A 20357-nucleotide genomic window follows, 5' to 3' on the forward strand; every position below is an offset into this window, starting at 1 on the left:
GCAACACACACAAAACGCTGGAGGAATTCAGCAGGCCAGGCAGCAGCTATTGAAAAGAGTACAGTCAGCATTTCAGGCTGAGAACCTTCATCAGGACCAGAAAAATCATCAAATTATTTTGTGGGAGAAACGTAGTGAAATATGCTCAATATTATATCCACAGTTATTTGTTTCAATAATGCTCAAAGCAGGTTTTATTATTGAAGCGTGTGTGTGTGTGTGTGTGTGTATATATATATATATATACACACGCACACACACAGTATACAGTATATGTCACCATATACAACCCTGAGATTCAGTTTCTTGTGGGCATTCACAGCAAATCTATAGAATAGTAACTAAAACAGGATCAATGAAAGATCAACCAATATGCAGAAGAGAACGAACTATGAAAATACAAATATAAAAATACAGCAGTAAATAATGAGAACATGAGTTAATGAGATAGAGTCCTTGAAAGTGGGATCGATTGTAGGAAAATTGCAATGATGGAGCAAGTGAAGTTGAGTATAGTTATCCCTTTTTATTTAAGAACCTGATACTTGAGTTTTAGTAACTGTTCTTGATTCTGGTGGTGCGAGTCCTGAGGCTCTTGTACCTTCTAACTGACGGCAGCAGCGAGGAAAGGGCATGATCTGGGTGGTGGGGTCTCTGATGATGGATGCTGCTTTCCTTTGACAGAGTTTCATATAGATGTGTTCAATGGTTGGGAAGACTTAACTTGTGATGTACTGGGGGAGTCCTGCCAAAGGGTCTCGGCCCGAAACTTCATCTGTACTCTTTTCCCTAGATGCTGCCCCACCTGCTGAGTTCCTCCAGCATTTTGTGCATGTTGCTTGGATTTCCAGCATCTGCAGATGTTCTCTTGTTTGTGACTGGGCCGAATCCATTACTTTTTGCAGGATTTTTCATTCAAAGACATTGGTGTTTCCATAACATGCTGTGCCACTACCAGTCAACATATTCTCCAATACACACCCATAGAAGTTTGTCAAAGTTTTAGATGTCATGCCAAATCTCCACAAGCTCCTGAGAAAGTAGAGGCACCGCCATGCTAGAGCAATGTCTAGGAATTCACCCAAGAAAGTCTAAAGGTAATAATTTCATTAGACAACATTATGTTTTTTCCAGTGATTTAATTCTATTATTACATTATTAAGATGCTACTTCACAGTATTGCTACAGCTAGTTCTTTATATTGCAATGAGTTGTTGATAATAAAGAACAAACGCTCAACAAAATCCTAGTACAGTATTGAGCAGAAATATCTTCTATTTCAGATTGCAAAGAAGCCACCATCTATTTTTCTGGAATATCCTCCACTGGTGGCAGCAGTGTGTTGACTTGCTGTGAAAGAAGTAAAAGAAATTATAAATTAAATCTAAAGCATACAATTCCTTCCTAAATACAGTTAAAAATGTATTTCTCCAACACCTGCAGATTTTCTTTTGTTTTTAAAAATATACTCTTTTCTTCGGGAGAATGTGATTGCTAAACCCTGGTATAACATCTGTGTGTCTCAATAAGAATTATTATTAAAATTATATTTGATATATCCAGTCTAAATATGAACCTATTTTCACAGCATACCCATCTCAAAGTACTTCCTAGAATGGAGGTCAGAGATAAGAATGTGAGCTGATTTTTTTTTTTGCGTCTTGCAAGAACAAACATCCCAGACACACTGTCCTCATTATCTTTACTGAATTTTCAGTAAGGAGCAGAGCTCAAATGTAAGAACACCCTGGAAACATTTGATTCGGTAATGTAACATAAGAGCCTCAATATACACTGGATCTTGCAGTCCATCCCCATAGGACACTCAAAACTGTTGCACATATTGACAGTGTTGTTAAGAAGGCATATGGAGTGCTGGCCTTCATCAACCATGGGATTAAGTTCAAGAGCTGTGAGGTAATGTTACATCTATATAAGACCTTATTTACACCCCATTTGGAGTAGTGTGTTCAGTTTTGGTTACCTCATTACAGGATGAAGGATGTGGATACTATAGAGAGTGTGCAGAGGAGATTTACAAGGATGTTGCTTGGATTGGAGTGTTATTTGGCTTTATAATCACTCATGTTAATTATAACAATGTATTCCCAATAACTTTGTACTACTACCATGTCATGTTTATATCTTTATGCAACTAATAAAAAAATTGGAAAAAAAAAGAATTCTGCAGTTTCTTAGACTGGATGCCAGAGACTTCTGACGTGTATATATGCATTTCCTGATCATACTACATCAACCGTAATAGAGATTCTACTGTTTTTCTTTATCTGAGATGTACATCAGTCTACAGATTGTTACCTTGGACCCACCAACAAAATTCTGCTTCCATTCAGTAGATAGCTGCCAGTTCTTGTAAGTTCCAGGAAGGCAGCTGATCAGAAATATGCAGATGATGCCCTGATATCAAAATTCCCAAGTATTGGTGTCTACATCAGGTTTGGCATCAGCCTCTGCTGTGTCCCAAATTAAAATTGCAGATGTCATTTCCACCCTCTCTTGCTACACACCGAGCTCAGTATTACTGAACCATCTTAACTGGTCCTAACAATCTATTACTGTTTTAGTGAAGTTATAGCAAAGTAGCAGAACATAGAACATAGAAATCTACAGCACATTACAGGACCTTCAGTCCACATTGCTGTGCCGAGCATGTAACCTACTCTAGAAGCTGCCTAGAATTTCCCTACCACATTGCCCTCTATTTTCCTATGCTCCATGTACCTACCTAAGAGTCTCTTAAAAGACCCTATTGTATCCGCCTCTACCACCTTCACTGGTAGAAGCAAAAAATCTATAAAAACTGCAGAATTCTTGTAGATATTGGATTGGCAACAGAAAATCAAGATAAAATGAAAGAGTTCCGAAGGGAAGCAGGATGCTACTCTGCTACATCTCCTCAGTGATGTCAATCACTGTTCATGGGTAGATTCCTTATATATACCATGATTATATTTTCATACTTTAAAATATTAAAGGCTACTAATTAAACAAAATTATTAACATAAGTTGATGTGGGATGGATTTAAATGCCTAAAGCACCCAGTACCACTTGATAGCAGAATTAAATGTCAAGGTTTGTTCTTATAATTTCTCCAAATGGTAGAAGTGCTGCTTTCAGTCACCAATAAAAACCTTCCCATGAATGTTCTACTATAATGAAGCATTAAATGGAAATATGTACACTTAGAATTAAACAACAGTTTTATACTAAATGTCAGGACTAATCTGTGAAAGAATATGGCTTTTTTAAATAATTCCCAATCAAAATGAAATCATTGAGTGCCACAACTTTATATCAAGGCTTATTTCTATCTTAGCTTGAAGAGTTGGGTATATATGGGATGGCAGAGCCAAGAAAGATATGTGCCAGGAAACAACTATTGTGGAACATGCTGCAGTAATAAGTACATACAAAACAATTTTGATTTAATTTGGACCATGCAATACAAAACTGGTATCTCACTTATTGCTCCATCAATGCTATGAACGGATGATTTTGTTGGTGAAATCCAAAGTCTTGGGGGAGATCTTGCTTGCAAGTAAATACCACCGGTTCCTGTGTGTTCGGGCACACAACCACAAACATCTGTCTGCACTCTGTCCTTAGCTATTTTCCGACGAAACACTTCTTCAGGTTCTTGTTCATTGGAACTCAACCAACAGCCACTGTAAATAATTCAGAGACGGTAGTAAACGGCTAAAGAAGTAAGAGAGAGTGTGTGTGTGTGTGTGTTACTGCCTGTTACACCACTGGCATTTACGGCAGCAATGAAGGTCCTCTATCTCTGGTGGTGTTCAGGGCTTCCTTCATTATGTCACTAACTTTGTCTCGGTTTTCACTACTGTCCATCATGTAAGTCCTGGTAGACGTTCAGGAATAACATCACACTCAGATGTAGAAGGATTCTTCATTGCTGTTTCACTAACAATTTTGTTTTACCAGTCAGGGTTGTTAGCCCTAAGTTTAACCCCTGAACCTAGTGGACCAGTGGACCACTTTTATTCTGTCCTTTACCCTTTGACCCGCTTGACATGGGTGGCCCTACCAAGAGCCAAAGCACAATGCCTTGACTGCCCTTCGGGTCTCTGAGGGACACAAGCCTCCTAAATCACAACAAGGTTGTGGTCCCCTTGGAAGGAAAAAGTAAGTTTACAGAAATTATTAACCAGGACCTTCTGCTCCTTTATCTTATGGTCTTATGAATAATTGCTTTTGCTAAGTGACATCACCCTTGATGGTGCAGTAAGTCAACACACATTTATCATCTGCCAATATTCTTATTGTATTCTCATTAAAAAATTTAATACAAAAAGTATTTCTTTACTTTTGCTACTAAATTGCTTTTTGCAAATTGTCTTGTATTTTTGCTTTTTACTAAGGTTGATTTTCTATCTATCCATTGTTCTACAATATTACAGTAATATTACATCTCAGTTCTATTAATTTTTATATATGTTCTTAATGAACAGTAATTTTTAGACTGCAGTTTTTTGCACTGGGAGCTTTCATAAGTTCTTGCAAATTTTATTTTCCCAACTTAATTCTTAGAAATTAAGGCCATAAATTCATAAGTATCATGCTAACTTGATGATGAAAGTCTATGTGGCAGCCACTGTATTTTATTGCATTAATGCTGATTCATTCGTTTAATGTTCATGTTTACAGTATGTATCATAAATTTAACACACATGCACTATTCTCATAAAGCACTCACCTCTGAGGATCACAAGTTGATTTTTGAAGAAGCACCTCATTTTTATGCTTCAGAAACTCGTTTGAATGGTCATAAATAGCACTAAGATGAATATCCAGACTGTCTTTTGGTGCCTGTTAGAACATTGCAGAGCTATCAAAACTACATGAATAAAGTAACTTCTCTCATAAACTATAAATTGGAAGAAGTGTTTCTTCTGCTGTACTTTAGCTAATTTGTCTTCTTCTGCACCTTTATGTTTTCCATGAACATCTTAAATCGAAGTATGACAGTGAAGATTTTTCAGATATAGCAGAGCTGATTATTTTCAACTCTGACCTGAGGGACTATTTGTCACACTAGGATTTCCTTGTGATGTTAAGTACTACCTGGAATTGGGATGCATAATGCCATTGACAATGGGTACCAGTATTGAACTAAAATGGACATGACACAGATACAATGTTATGTTACCTCTATTTATGCCATTACAGACAACCACAGAAAACTGCTTAGCTTAGATGGCAAACCTTTGGGGAGACTTGGATTGATTTAAATATTTATTTTTTCCTGTTGTTTTACTTTTGAGGGCGGATGGTGGAAAGAAAATGATCACTCTTCTGTGATTAAAAATTCAATAATATGAAGCAATGGCACTGCAGTGTTGTGGTTAGCACAACGGTTTACAGTACCAGCGACCTGGGTTCAATTCCTACTGCTGCCTGTAAGGAGTTTGTATGTTCTCCCTGTGACTGTGCAGGTTTCCTCTGGGTGCTCAGGTTTCCTCTGGGTGCTCAGGTTTCCTCCCACAGTCCAAAGATGTTGCGGTTGATAGGTTAGTTGGTCATTGTAAATTTCCTGTGATTAGGCTTCGGTTAAATTAGGAGGTTGCCGAGAAGCATGGCTCAAAGTTCCAGAAGGGCCAATTGCGAGCTGTATCTCAATAAATAATCAACAGTGTATGGTTCACAAGGCCAGCTGGTGGCGTAGTGGCATCAGCGCCGGACTTCGGAGCAAAGGCTCCCGAGTTCGAATCCAGCTGTGCCGGGTCAAGCGTCAAACTAGCAACTCGGCCTTGTAAAAATAAGAAAGCCCGCTAAAAAAAAACGCCGTCATGACGGCGTCCTGATAACTCCACTCGGAGTCAAGGGCTTTCTTCTTCTTCTTCATATGGTTCACAAGGCATGTCCAGCTCATTATATGGTTCACTGTATCCCACCCCAGGTATCTCCTCCACAGTTCTGGGGGTCACACAGCTGCTGCATACTTTTCCGGTCCACTATTTTAGAACTGATGCATATAATTTCTAGGTATTCTCATTTATTCAGTTACCTATCCCTGCATAAATTGGTCTTGTGCTGAGCATTAGCCAATTGAAGAGGGTGTTAAATTTCTCCAAGTAGATTTAATTTAAAATGGCATGTGCATTTAAAGAGCAATTGACTGGATGGAATGGAGTGGATAACAACATTGCTTGTCTTTGATGGGAATGGAAGTGACAGAATGAATAGAGGTGCATAGAATTGATTTTGTAGGCAAGTGACAGAAATCTATGACATCTGATAGCTGGAACAGTAGATTAGAAATTGCCTAGGGGTGGCTGTGTTGGCTGGAAAATTTATTCTATTTTGAACTTCATGGGGTAGTGTTGCAGTATTGTTCGACACAAATGAGTGCAAATGGATAAGAGTTTGACGCCTTCATAAGATGACCAGAGAGGATTTTATGTCCATTCCACATTTAACGCATTTCTATATCTCAGTATGTTGCATATATTTAAAAGCTCATCATACCCATACCATATAAGGATATCACACCTTAAATTGCTAGCCATAGTCAGAACTGAGCGTCTGGTGGATTGTTGGCTTGGCCATGCTTCTCCTCTTGTGAAAGGCAGCACATGGCATCTTGCTTTATCCTGGCCCTTCCAACAAACAAAACCTATTCCACTGCCAAAAAATGGATTATCAGCAAAGGGGCTGATTTTCTATTTGGGGGTATGAAAGCTCATTCAGTCAGGGTTGTGACTAAAAGTACATATGATTATTACATGTATGGCAAAGCTATGTTTTCTCAGAAAAATTAGAAAATACGGTACTTAGATAGAAATAAAATGGAAAATATGTTTCCCTAGTTTCAAAATTTGTGGCCAAATAAATGTGCCATCCTCAGTCCGCAGACTTTCTAACTTTTAGGGCAAAAACATATGTCCCTTCCCCCCCCCCCCACCCTTAGCTCCCATGTAGATCTTTGCATCACTCTATATATCGCATTTTAGGTAACTAATTCAAATTCCTGAAAAGAACTTGATCTCAATATGGTGAGATATAATGAGTGACAAATCAACAGTCTGTTTTATATCCTTCCAGGTTTCTGGTTTCATTGAAGCCAAGATCAAAATTAAAAATATGCAAACCTATCTGCCAGTTTTCTATTATTTGCTTCACCCTCTCTCACAAAGTCAAAATCAACAGCCATGTGGGCTCATCACATCTATCGAGAAGATTCAAGGTTGCCAGTAGTTGACTTAAATGGTGTATTTGATTCACTCCAGATAAAAGTTTTGTATCTGTTTTAAACCTATACTTGCAAATGAGAGTCAGTATTTAAAATATTGCAGCTAATTTTAATTACAAAAATGTAATCATTCAAAAGACATGAGAACTTCAGTAAATCTCAGATAATCACAAGATGCTAAGCTTTGATGACTCAATGGTGTTCCTTATTTGTAACTATCTTATTAAGCTATATAGCAGATGAGATTCTTGAAATTCACTTTGCCAATAACAGCAACTCGTTGATGCATTTGGCAGGTAAGTATCATCACATGGTCTAATGGTTGTTATATTGTATTAGTTTAAAGATTCATGTGTTGTATGCTTCTTCTACCTTAGGATTACAGAGGTAAATTCCTTTGCTGGCACTTGCCACAGTTGCAGTTGCATGTAGGCGGTTCCATGGGTCCTCCTGTTGTGCTAAATGGGTTGGCTTTTGATACTGAAAACTCTGAAAGAATGCAGAACATTAATAAGATTGCAGTGTTATCCTTTAGCATACTTGCTGATAAATATCTAGTGCTGGTATTTTTAAAACTATTATCCTTCAGAACTAGAATCCAGATTTGAAACTGGTTTCGTCAAATTGGAGTAACACACAAGAGGAACTCAGCAAGTCAGGCAGCACTTTGATGAAGGATTTTGGTCTGAAATGTTGACCGTTCGTTCCTCTCCATAGATGCTGTCTGATTTGCTGAGTTCCTCCAGCATATTGTGTGTTACCATGGATTTCCTGTATTTGCAGAATCTTTTGTGTCTAATTAGATCAAGTAACATCAGTCTACAAACTATAAAATTACTTTTGGCATTCTGTCCTTAACCAATCATCTTTTCATGAATTAAAATAAAGGTTAAAACTGATAATGGCTTGACATGTGCACTGTGGACCTCAAAGACTGTTGTCCACAAAAATCCCACAGTCTCTGTGTTGTGGACTTTCTCCCCATTCAATATCATTTATTGACAGGTATTAATTCACAGGGATCCCAAGCAATTATTAGTTCTAGAGCTGGCTGGCTATGCAGCCAAACACAATAACAGAGTTTCACAAGTGACAAACCAGTAACGAAAATGTCGAACATTAGCAGATATTTGAAACACTTAAATAGCATAAAATAAAATAAATATAACATTAGTGATGATCTTATCACACTGAGTATTTTAAACAACAGCTTGTTTTTATTTTAATGACTATTAAAATATGTATCTTGGGGACTATGATAGACATACATGAAATTAGATTGTTAGGACCAAAGAGCTTGTTTAGTGTGAATTATGCCTTAACACAACTCTTCAAACCCATGTTAGAATATTTTCAGAAATTTTAGTGCAGTAGTAGATCCCACATAGGACTTAGACAGAAGTGGATCAAAATAATCCCCAATCCAGAGGAGCCAAAGAAGTCATAAGCTTTCGCCAAAAGAAAATTATTTCCCTTGAATCTGATGGATAAGTTTGCAAAACAGCATTGCCTTTGGAGGGGGATTCACTGACAATGGCTGTAGAATTTCTGTGCTAAATCATGCACAAATAGAAATCCCAAAGTTGCTATTATTTTAATAGTGTAAAGATGGAGGATGGCAATAGTTTTGCTGTCATTTCAAATGCAAGTAGTCTTTGAGTTCTAACCTGTCAAACTGTACATCGACACTTGATAAGTTGCATAGTTTCCAAACTGTACCCTTATTTGAACCTTTCATCTCTAGTATTTTATATTTTTATTTCAGATTTCCAGCATCTGTAGTGTGTTTAGTGTATCCTTCATTCACTACCTGCAGCAAAGTATCCTTCCTCAATGAACAAGCTGGATGTTTATTGTGCATAGGCATTAAAATCTTTCGTAACTTCCTTAGCAATTAAAACTTAGATCTTCAGTCAGTGGAAACAACAGTATACGTGCTATCATATTGTTACAGCAGTTTTTTAAAAAAAGCAGTTTAAATTATATTTAATATATCTGCAGAATTCCTGTTGTTTGTGTTTTTAAATTATATTTAAAGTGTTTTCTAAAGAATAAAATAATACTCGGGACACTTTGGGTGTGGTTAAGTATTTCACTCCATTCCATCTATTTATTGTCAAACTCAGGATGTTTAAGATCATGCCCTATTGAAACAATGCCAAGAGAATTAGGTGGGCAGCTACCTTCAAATTTATATTACAACTTTAAGGTAATGTATCCCAAGAATTACGAGTTAATATCAAACGAAAACTAGCACTAAGGTTAAAACGCAAGGTAAAGAGAAAAAAAAACCTCACAATTTAAAGAAATGCCTAGAGTTTTAAACAGTAATAGAACGATTGTGGAAATTGAAATGAATTAATAAAGCTTTTGCTGCCATTATCATTACAGTTCATTACTCCTCAATATTTATGTAAGCCTAAGAATTGTGTGCAAATGAAACACAATGATGCACACCAAAATATGGGTGAACACAGAAGGAAGGAAGAACTGGCAAATTTTAATTTATTTATTAAATTTCCTGCCATTATCCAACATTCCCAACTGCTCTCAAGGAACTGGCATGTGATTTTGATTTGCTGCCACCCTTCTGGTGAAGGTGCTGACAGACGGCCCATTTGAGTTCCAGGATGTAGAGCCAGGTGATGATGAAGGACCAGACAGTGTGAGTCTTCAGGGAACCCTGCAAACAGTGATATTACATGCGCCTGGTGTTCTTGTCTCTCTGGATCGTAGCGGGTGTAGGTTTCAGGGGTGCTGTTAGATTAGCCTGGACAAACAGCTGCAGTCCGCTTTGTACTGCAGTCATGGTGCACAAGCAGTAGAGGAAATTGATTTCATAGTGGTGTATGGGGAGCCAGTCATATATGCTGCTTTCATACTTTTTCATTGTAGCTGTTTTCATCCAGGCAAGTGGAACAGGTGCCAAGACTGTAGCTGGGAATAGAACTAAGTTTATGGGCACAGCATGGCTGAGAATAGAGCAGATGTATGACTGGAATGGAAAGAGGAATGGAGTCAACCTTGCAGAAAAAGAACCATGAAGAATCTGGTGTGTGGAGCAGAGCCAAATGCCTATATGTGATTGCGATCAAAAGTTAGGGTCCAGAGAATGGCTGGGAGATGGGGGCTTGTGTGTCAAGAGAAGGAAGTACTTGAATAATAATCTCCTGGATGACAGTTTATAGAATCCCTCCTGTAAATTCACTGGTCCACTTTTACCCATGAATCCTATTGTTGTCTCAAAATACTTCACCAGATTTTCCTTTCCAAAACCGATTTTAATTCTTTGCAATTATTTGGATTTTCTATGTGCTCAGTAGAGTTCTAAGATCTGTGAAAGTAGATTGGAGCACTTTCCTCACATAAGTAGGTATCAGGCTAACTTGTGTACAGTTCCCGTGTCTTCTCTCCACTTAATTGACTGTTATTCAATCCATGAGGTTCATACTATGATGGTTAAAATCAATGAAACATCCATTTCCAGAGAGGCCTTCATGAATATATAAGATGTAAAGTCAAGCAGCGGTTTCTGGATTTCTTCCCAGTGTGTTTATACCATATGAACCTTAATTTCTTCAAAATTAGATTAGATTATTAGATTATGAGGACAGGCAGTCCTCTTTTATTGTCATTTAGTAATGCATGCATTAAGAACTGATACAATGTTCTTCCGGTGTGGTATCACAGAAACACAAGACAGACCAAGACTGAAAAACTGACAAAAAACACATCATTATAACATATAGTTATAACAGTGCAAGCAATACCGTAACTTGATGAAGAACAGGCCATGGGCACGGTAAAAAAAGTTCAAAGTCTCTCAAAAGTCCCATCATCTCACGCAGACAGGAGAAGGAAGAAAACTCTCCCTGCCATGCTTCCAGCGCCGCAAACTTGCCGATGCAGCATCCTGGAAGCACCCGACCACAGTCCAACTCTGAGTCGTCCGAAAACTTCGAGCCTCCAACCAGCCCTCCGACACCGAGCACTGAGCACCATCTCTGCTGAGCGCTTTGACCCCAGCCCCGGTCGCCAGCAACAGGCAAATCGAGGATTTGGGGCCTACCCTCCGGAGATTCTCGATCGCACAGTAGCAGCGGCAGCGAAGCCGGGCATTTCAGAAATTTCTCCAGCTATTCCTCCGTGCTTCTCATGTCTGTCTCCATCAAATCAGAATTGTGCACGGTCCCCTATTCAATAAATACGATATAATTTTCACCAGAGAGGCCTTGCGTGCTGTGTCGCGCCGCCATCTTATCCTCCTGCCTCACTCTGATTAGATATTTGATTCCCCATTCTTTCCAAATGTATTTTGGTATCTTCTAAGATGATGGATTCAAAATAGTTATTAATTTTCTGAAGATTTTCTTCTCCCCTTTGTAATTTCCCTATCTATGCTTGTAATAAACCAACATTTTGTTATTACTAATCTCTAATTTCATTGTTCAGAGAATAAGAGAATCAAAAGAAGAGAGAGGAAATGAGACAGAGAGAAAGGAACTGACAGGGAAGGAAGAGAGAGTAAAAAAATGCAAAACTAAGACAGAGAAAGTGCTTCAAAATAAAGGGAAAGAGAGCTAGTAAAGGACATTATGAAACTAGGAGAGAAATTTTCAGACAGTGGGATGAGGGGCATTCTGGAGAGATAGAGACAAACAAATTAAGGAGGGATAGAGTTACTTGGGAATGAGGAAGAGAGCAACAGAAAGGTAGAAATAGGAAGAGCTTTAGAGCAAGGTATGAGAAATGCATTTAGTGTGGCTGGGGAAGATGCAGACCCAGAGAGGAGTGGAACAAAAGGGTAAACAGAAAAGCAGAGAAAGAGAGGGGACATGAGATGATGAGGGAAGAGAAAGGAAACGAGTGCAACAAACGTGGAAACACAGAGAAGGATAGAGGGTGAGAAAGAGTGTATGCTTTAAGGGGTGTGTGTGTAAAATCAGAGAACGTCACAAAGTTTGCAATTGAGAAGTAAACGATAAAAAGAGAGAGAGAGCAGAAGCTAATAAAAAAAATGCAACAGTTTTCACTACTTGATACGGTTCCAGTTTTGAAGGCTTTTTGCAAAGTGGCTTTGCTTGAAAAATAATGAAGATCATCACTCTATACTGTGGAGTAATAATTAATGGAAGGAAATTTAAGTTGGTTAATTACCTCAGCCATATGACCACACTGCTGGAGTTCATCAGAGAGTCCTAGACCCAAGCATTTAAACTGTTTCATCACTGGTGCACACCGATGTGAAATTTTATATTGAGTTCACTGATCCTCAGTTACTGAGGTAGAACAAGTCTGAAGTACACAGTGGCAGGTGGTAGTTGAAACCAAGAGAAGGGGAGGGGTGAAGTAAATAGCTGGGAAATTGACTGGTGAAAGAGATAAAGAGCTGGAGAAGGGGGGAATCTGATAGGAGAGGAGAGAAGACCATGGAAGAAAGGGAAGGAGGAGGAGCACCAGAGGGAGGTGATGGGCAGGTGAGAGGGAGCAGGAATGGGGAACGGTGAAGGAGGGGAATTATCACAAGTTTGAGAAATCAATGTTCGCGCCATCAGGTTGGAGGCTCCCCAGACAGAATAAAAGGTGTTGCTCCTCCCACCAGAGTGTGGCCTCATTATGGCAGTAGAGGAGGTCATGGACTGACATGTCAGAATGGGAATGGGAAGTAGAATTGAAATGGGTGGCCACCGGGAAATTTCACTCTTTCTGTTATGTATAGTTTTTCATAAAATTCTATTGTATTTCTGTTTTCCGGGAAATGCCTGCAAGAAAATGAATCTCAAGGTAGTATATGGCAATATATACATACTTTGATAATAAACATACCTTGAACTGTGAGATGTTTAACTAGACCATTAACATAAGCAACTAGCAACACCAACCAAATGGCATTAACTCTTGAGGGGAATAGTTGGTGAAAGAGATAAAGAGCTGGAGAAGGGGGAATCTGATAGGAGAGGAGACCATGGAAGAAAGGGAAGGAGGATGAGGAACAGTTACTGTTTCAGAACAAGACCCTGCAGAAAGCCCAAAATATTGACTATTTATTGCCCACCATAGATGCTGCCTGACCTGCTGAGTTCTTCCAGCATTTTCTGTGTGTTCCTCAAGATTTCTAGCATCATAAATAACTAGATCATTCACATAAATACTGTGTGTACCACCTGCAAAATGCAGCGTAACAATCAACCAGTACTTTGCTGACAGCACAACTCAAATTGGTGACCTCTCCACTTAGCAGGATCAAGCACACAGGGATGTCATTAAGGGGTGTCCTTGTAATGAAACATCTCCTAGGAATGTATCACCAGTGCTTCATCATTACAAGATCTAAATACTAGTATTGTGGTGGGGGGGCAATATTCCCTCCTGCAAAGGTTCAAGAAAGAGGGTCACCACCACCTTCTCAAGGACAACCAGGGATGGGCAATAAATGCTAGAGACACACAAATCCTGCATGATAAATAGCTGAAAAAGGGAGATTAAGGAAGTATTCCAGAGTGATATTCAATTTTTACTTAGACTAGAGCTTCATGAGGTGTTAATTGCCGAAAAGAAAACTACCTGTCACAGAAGAGGGAACAAAAAGAAAGCTAAGGGATGAATGAAATATACAGTTTGAGGTCAAGGAAGAAACCACAAGAATAAAAGAACCTGTTGGGAGTTGGTTCTGGATCCCAAGAGAGGGAATTTGTAGAATGCCTACAAGATGCCTTGTTAGAGCAGCTTGTGGTTGAGCCCACCAATGGAAAGGCATTTCTGGATTGCCTGTTGTGTAAGGAATGAGATTTGATTAGGAAGCTTAGGTGACCTAAGTAAAGTGATATAGAGAGGATGTTTCCTATGCATGAGAGAGTCTGCAGGTACTGGAAATCCATAGCAACACACACAAAATGCTGGAGGAACTCAGCAGGTCAGGCAGCATCTATGGAAATGAATAAACAGTCAACGTTTCTGGCTGAGACCCTTCTTCAGGACTGGAAAGGAAGGGAGATTATGCCAGGATAAAAAAAGTGTGGTAAGGGGAAAGAGGATAGCTAGAAGATGAAGCCAAGTGGGTAGGAAAGGTAAAGGGATGGAGAGGAAGGAATCTGATAGAAGAGGGGTGTGGACCACAGGAGAAAGGGAATGAGGAGCGACTCAGGGAGAGGTGATAGGAAAGTGAGAAGAGGTTAAGAGGCCAAAGTGGGGAATAGAAGAGGTGAGGGGAGAGAAATGTTTTACCAAAAAGAGAAATCAATATTCATGCCATCAGGTTGGAGGCTACCCAGAGGGAATATAAGGTGTTGCTCCTCCAATCCCAGAGTGGCCTCATCATGGAAAAGTGGAGGCCACGGACCGACATGTCGGAATGGAAATGGGAATTGGAAATAAAATGTTTGGTCACTGGGAAGTATCCCCTTTGGCAGTTGGAGCAGAGGTGCTCGACGAAGCGGTCCCCCAACTTACGACAGGTCCTCTTCTTTTCTTCTTCTATTTCCCACTGTGGCTTCTTACCATTTTTCCCTGCCTACCACCCCCCCCCCCACCCCATCCCTTCCTTTGAGTCTGCTCTGTCATGGCTGATCTACTCAATGCACCATTTTCCTTTCATTGATTCCTTTAATATCTAGAAAAGTCATTTTTGAGGAAGCACAATAACTGAGCCTCCCAGTTAAAGGGTGTCAAAGTTTAACCACTCTCTGCAGGGCCAGACTTTAGGCAGGACTAGGCTGGGCTGCAGTCCAGGGGCCAGAGCTGCACAGGGGCCCAAAATAGGTAGCTATCATCATGGCGGCCAAAAAAAAATGCGAGAATTGAGCACAGAAAAGAAAAAAGAAACAAGAAAAAGAGGACCGTGAGAAAGAAGCATTAAAAAAGACATTGAAATTGACAGAATTTTTTAAACCTGTTCTTGATGATGCAGCATTACCATCGCTCTTGTCACAGTCTGAGACCGGTGGACAAATGGAGACTTGTTCAACAGCTAGTGCTAGCACCAGCATTAGCACAGGACCACCATCCTGGCCACAGTCAGCAGCTAATGTTGAAGAGGCAGAGTGCATGACTTTGGGATTCCCAACAGAGGCCTCCGGACAACCAAGTTGGGTCGCCATTAATGTTAACGTTACCGCTACTGAGGATCCTCACAGCACTGATCCTGTTCGCTGGGGAAAAGAAACGTCAGTCCGAGCATACTGAGCTAAGAAAGGGCCAGAGTCCTGCCAGAATAAGGATGTGAAGATCAAAGCTTTGGAAAGAGTATACAAAGAGCAGAGACATTTTTTTCTCCAAATTTCACTTCAAACGCAAGCTCGTAAATGGTGAGTACATATCAAGGAAATGGCTCTTATATTCCCCTTCCGCTGGCTGCGTGTTTTGTTTTGCCTGCTGCATCTTCAGTGATGGTAACTGTTAGTCCATCTTCGAAACTGGCTTTAGCGACTGGAAGCATGCCACTGAGTGCATAAGAGAGCATGAAAATAGCGAACATCACAGGAAAACGATACTGACCGACGTTACACTAGCGTCTGACAGCGGTAGATACAGAACTGCAAAAACAGTTCACGTCAGAGTGTGTCTACTGGACCGACGTATTGAGAAGAGTAGTGGCGGTTGTGAAGTTTTTGGTCAAGAGGGGACTGGCTATCCGAAGCTCAAGTGACATATTTGGCAGGCCTGATAACGACAACTACATGCGCATTCTAGAGGTATTAAGTGAGTTTGACCCATTTTTGAAGGCGCACATACAGAAATTTGGAAATGCAGGATCAAGCACCCCTTCATATCTTTTACCTAAAACATGTGAGGAATTTACTGAGCTCATGAGTGATGGGGTTTCTGTCAGAGATCGTCAGTGAAGTCAAAATGGCCAAATACTTTTCTATTAGCATCGATTCAAGCACAGATATTGCACACATAGATCAGCTCACATTCATTTTACGTTATGTGTCAACTGATGGAAACATTCAGGAGCAATTCTTACAATTTCTACCCATTGAGAGCCACACAGGGGAGGCTTTGTGTGTGTCTGTGTTCAAAGTTTTAGGAGAGATGAATATTGACATAAGCAACTGCAGGGGGCAGTGTTGTGACAATGCTGCAAATATATCCGGTGCATACAAAGGCTTACAATCCCACATCAAGGAAATCAATCCACTTGCTGAGTGGGTTCCATGTGCAGCACACACATTGAATCTCCTTGGAACCAACAGTGTCAACTGTTGTGTTGAAACAGCTGATTTTTTCATCTTCGTGCAGAATGTGTTGAACTTCTGCTCCAAGTCAACTTCTCGGTGGGAGGCGGTGACCGCAGGACTTCAGCCTAATGCGAACAAGCGCATTGAAACTCTGAAGTCTCTCTCTAATACAAGATGGGCTGCACATGCAGAAGCCACACAGGCAGTGTGCGGAAATTATGCCAATATTCAAGATTCGTTAAAGAGCATTGCAGATGACATTAATCAGAATGTGGCAACTAGGAATGAAGCAAGGTCACTATACAAAAAAACGGACAAGCTTGAGGTAGCTTTTCTGAGCAAACTGGGGCATTGCATTCTTCAGCGCTTTGAAAATGCAAGTGTTGCATCGCAAGCTGTAAATCTAGACCTGTGTAATGCTGTGGATTTGGTGAGATCACTACGGGGATACATAGCAAGCTTACGTGATCAATCTGATACTTTTGAGACCCAAGCTAAAACTATGTCTCCAACAGTCTCACAAGTGTACAAAGAAGGCACCCAACTACAAAGAAGGCACCCAACGACAAAGAAAATATACAGCCTTTCTGGGTGAATCCACAACACCTGATGTTGGCTTGTCAGCCAGAGAAAAATTCTCAGCTACTGTTTTTTTGGTCGTGATGGATAGATTACTTGCAGAAATTGATTGCGGATTTGCATCATATAATGACCTTAACAACACATTGAGCATCCTAAACAATACCCCTTCTCTCTCTGTACAAGATCTGCGCAAGAAAGCATCTGATCTCCAAGGCAGATATTCAGCTGACCTGGAGTTAGACTCTGTGGAGGAGATTGTCCATTTCAGGGAATTTGTAAGCGGCAAAGATACTTAATCCACAACAGAGCTTTCATGCTTCCTCAGAGAAAAAAAACTTGCAGGTCTTCTTCCCAAATGCAAGCATTGCTTTGAGGCTTTACCTGACTCTCCCTGTCACAAATGCAAATTGTGAGCAATCTTTCTCCAAGCTCAAGCTAGTGAAGAATAGGCTCAGATCCACAGTGGGACAGGACAGGCTGAATCATCTTACTCTGATGTCACTTGAAAGTGATCTTGTCGGAAACTGAATTTTGGTGACCTGATCAAAGACTTTGCTGCAAAGAAATCCAGAAGAACTAGGCTTTAATTTTGAAAAACAAGCAGCTGACTTTGTAAATATCTAGGCTTGTGTGTCAGTGCTGTTCCTGTTTTTGCGGCAATGCTAATAGTTGACTGCTTACCAACCTAGTAAGTAATAAGTGATCTTTACTCTGCAAGCAACACAGCACAGCAATAGGTTAGTATGTGCTAGATCACATTTTTCAAAAAGATTGTTGGAGTACTGGCAAGTTTCCTAGTTTGCTATAGTGCCATCTCTCTTGGCCTTTTTGTCTCCCGTTTCCATTTTACTTTCTCAGAACACACAGTTGAGAAAAATACCGAGATAAAAATGCTCTGGCATTGTTTGAGAAGTAAGGCCTATGGTATGTGCAGCAACAGCTAAATAAAGATTTAAGATTGGGTACGTCATACTTCGTCTCCCTCATAACTTTACTAAGCCAACTAAGCCTAGGTCAATTTTTGAGTGCTTTAGATGCTGTCCTTCAAACTAAGAATCTGCATTACTTTCTGTCCTCCCTCTTAAGGCCTGTAAGTTTATAGCCTACGTATTGTACTAAACCAATGTCTTGGTCCACAGCTTTGATATTTAGACCAGTACGACCTTTGCTCTCGATCTTGCCTTTTTTTTTGCTTTGCACAGCAGCATTTAACAGTGTCGGCAGGGGCCCCGTCCCCACTAAATCCAGCCCAGGGGCCCATAAGTGCCTCCAGCCCCGGCCCTACTAAATCCGGCCCTGGCTCTCTGGGTGAAGAAATTTTCTCACCTCAGTCCAAAAATGCGCACCTCTTACAAAGGTTCTGTGTTCCGGGTTTCTGGACGTCTCAGCCACAGGAAACTTTTAAGAATTGTACAAACCTTAATTTCCTTCTCGTTCTTCTGAAATCTGGAAAGAGCAACTTGGTTTACCCAAACCCATAAAGTCCGGAACCAGACATAGTGAATATTCATTGCCTTTCCCTAAGGTAAGATTTGTTTTTGTCAAACTGCACATAATCTTTCAGACACGGCCGCAACTAAATACATTCTATAATTTACATTGCAGCATTTGCAAACTTCGATTGTAAAGTATTTGCCCCTGGAGACATGAGTGCGTGCAATGCAACCCTATTGCACTACTTGTTTTGTTTTCAAGGATTTTATGCAGCTCAGGAACTAAACAATTTTAAAAACATCGTTTGCAAACAGATCCAAATATCGGACGCAGTGGAACGATGTTGGATGCATTTCCTTAGAAGTATGAATTCTGCGGTTTAGTATAAAAGTCGGAACTCTTCAAGGATCCTGGAAACAAATAGATGCAACGTTTCTGTTCAAAAACCAAAAACAAAGCCTGCAAATGTCCCAGAATATCTATTCTGGACTCTTTTTAGTGGTTTAAAGCGTTAAAATAAATACTTTATGTTTGACATTTTTATTTACTGTCTTGGTTTAACGTTTCTATTAATCCTCGCGTACTTACCTCACTCGCAGAGTCACTGAGCAAAGATGGATACTTCTAAAATGACTAAAGGCTAATTCATTTTAATATAGTTCGCAGTTCCGTTAAAAACAAGCGCATTACTTTTAAATAAAATGCTCAGTAATTTTACCAAGTGCAAGACATCCACGTTTCAGAGTTATTGGAATACCTGACTTTCCTTTTGCCGGCCTCTAAAATCATCGTCGTTTTCATATTTTGGGAAAGGGAATGGTTCCCTTGTATCTGGCATTTCCTGGCGCGGTCGCCGCCGCTGCGGAGTTCCGAAATGAAATCTCCCCGGTGCTCGAACATTTGTTTACAGCGTTACAATCCGTTGCTGGGTTACGACGTTTCGGAAACTATAGATTTCCACGGTACTACTCTCTCTACCACCTTCCAGTGATCGCGGCTAGGATTATCTGTCCCATTTAATGTCCCAAAGGAAACTATAAGAGTAGAAAATAATTACTGTAAAACCAAATTAACCAATTCATTACAAGTGACCTCATGCAGTACTGAGAGAATGCTGCAGTTACTTTCTTTCAAATTTACCGTCCTTTCAGGCGAATTTCCAATGATAAAGTCATTCCGTGTCCGTGACACTACATGAACCATGTAATAGTGGCTGTGGTTTTACAATCCGCTTCAATGGAACCGAATTTTCGTAGCAGTATAGAAAGTGTTGCTCTTTCTGAGTCCGTGATTGGACGAATACAGGTTTGGAATGAATTTTTAGGAATAAAGAGTCACATGCAATTTGAATGGGATCAAGTTTTCTTTCCCAGTGTATTGGGTGCAATGGATCCCTTGAGGAATTTAGCTGAAGCTGTTTATATTGTGATTTATCTCATTGCTTTTTATAGAATCTTGTGTGTAAACTGTCTGTCAAGATTATGGATATTGCAAAGTTGACCAGAATTCAAAATCATTAAGTCCATTCATTTTAGAGATGAAAAACTGCAGATGCTGAAAACCTGGAACAAAAACCAAAACATTTAGTGGTCAGCTAATATCTTTGCAAAAGAGAACCAGTGTTAGCATTTCAGCTTGAGGACCTTTCGTGGAACAGTGTGTTACGATATCCTGGGTTATTCATTGTGGACTGTGCCTTTAAAAAGAGAGAGAGAGAGAAAGAGAGAGAGAGAGAGAGAGAGAGAGAGCATGCATTTGTACAACACAAACAACTTGTTACAGAAAGAGAGAGGGCCAAGGACTGCTCACAGTTTGGGATTTCTGCAAGGACACTGCCAGCTTCTGAGTTCCTACAGAGAGAGAGAGAGGAGGAGCTACATGATGGACAGCTGGTGTTCAGTACAACAGTATATAAACCAGCGTAATTGCT

At 40.0% G+C, this 20357-nt stretch overlaps 2 protein-coding genes across 2 annotated transcripts in view; one reads left to right on the plus strand and one right to left on the minus strand.

Annotated features, from left to right (window-relative positions):
• Nucleotides 1-1047: 1047 nt before the first annotated feature.
• Nucleotides 1048-19479, minus strand: cfap276 (cilia and flagella associated protein 276). Its single transcript, XM_063065486.1, has 5 exons — nucleotides 19185-19479; nucleotides 7605-7721; nucleotides 4737-4849; nucleotides 3485-3687; nucleotides 1048-1350 (listed from the first exon to the last, which is right to left on the minus strand). The coding sequence occupies exons 1-5, from the start codon at nucleotides 19263-19265 to the stop codon at nucleotides 1280-1282; spliced, it is 585 nt and encodes a 194-aa protein (XP_062921556.1). The 5' UTR covers nucleotides 19266-19479; the 3' UTR covers nucleotides 1048-1279.
• The window catches only part of elapor1 (endosome-lysosome associated apoptosis and autophagy regulator 1), a 141477-nt gene continuing 139173 nt past the window's right edge, over nucleotides 18054-20357 (plus strand). The window contains exon 1 of the mRNA XM_063065485.1: nucleotides 18054-18518. The gene's annotated coding sequence lies outside the window, so the exon portion shown is untranslated. The remainder of the gene's footprint in view (nucleotides 18519-20357) is intronic.

The sequence above is a fragment of the Mobula hypostoma genome, chromosome 13, assembly GCF_963921235.1.
Source record: "Mobula hypostoma chromosome 13, sMobHyp1.1, whole genome shotgun sequence".
In the NCBI taxonomy this organism is placed as follows: domain Eukaryota; kingdom Metazoa; phylum Chordata; class Chondrichthyes; order Myliobatiformes; family Myliobatidae; genus Mobula; species Mobula hypostoma.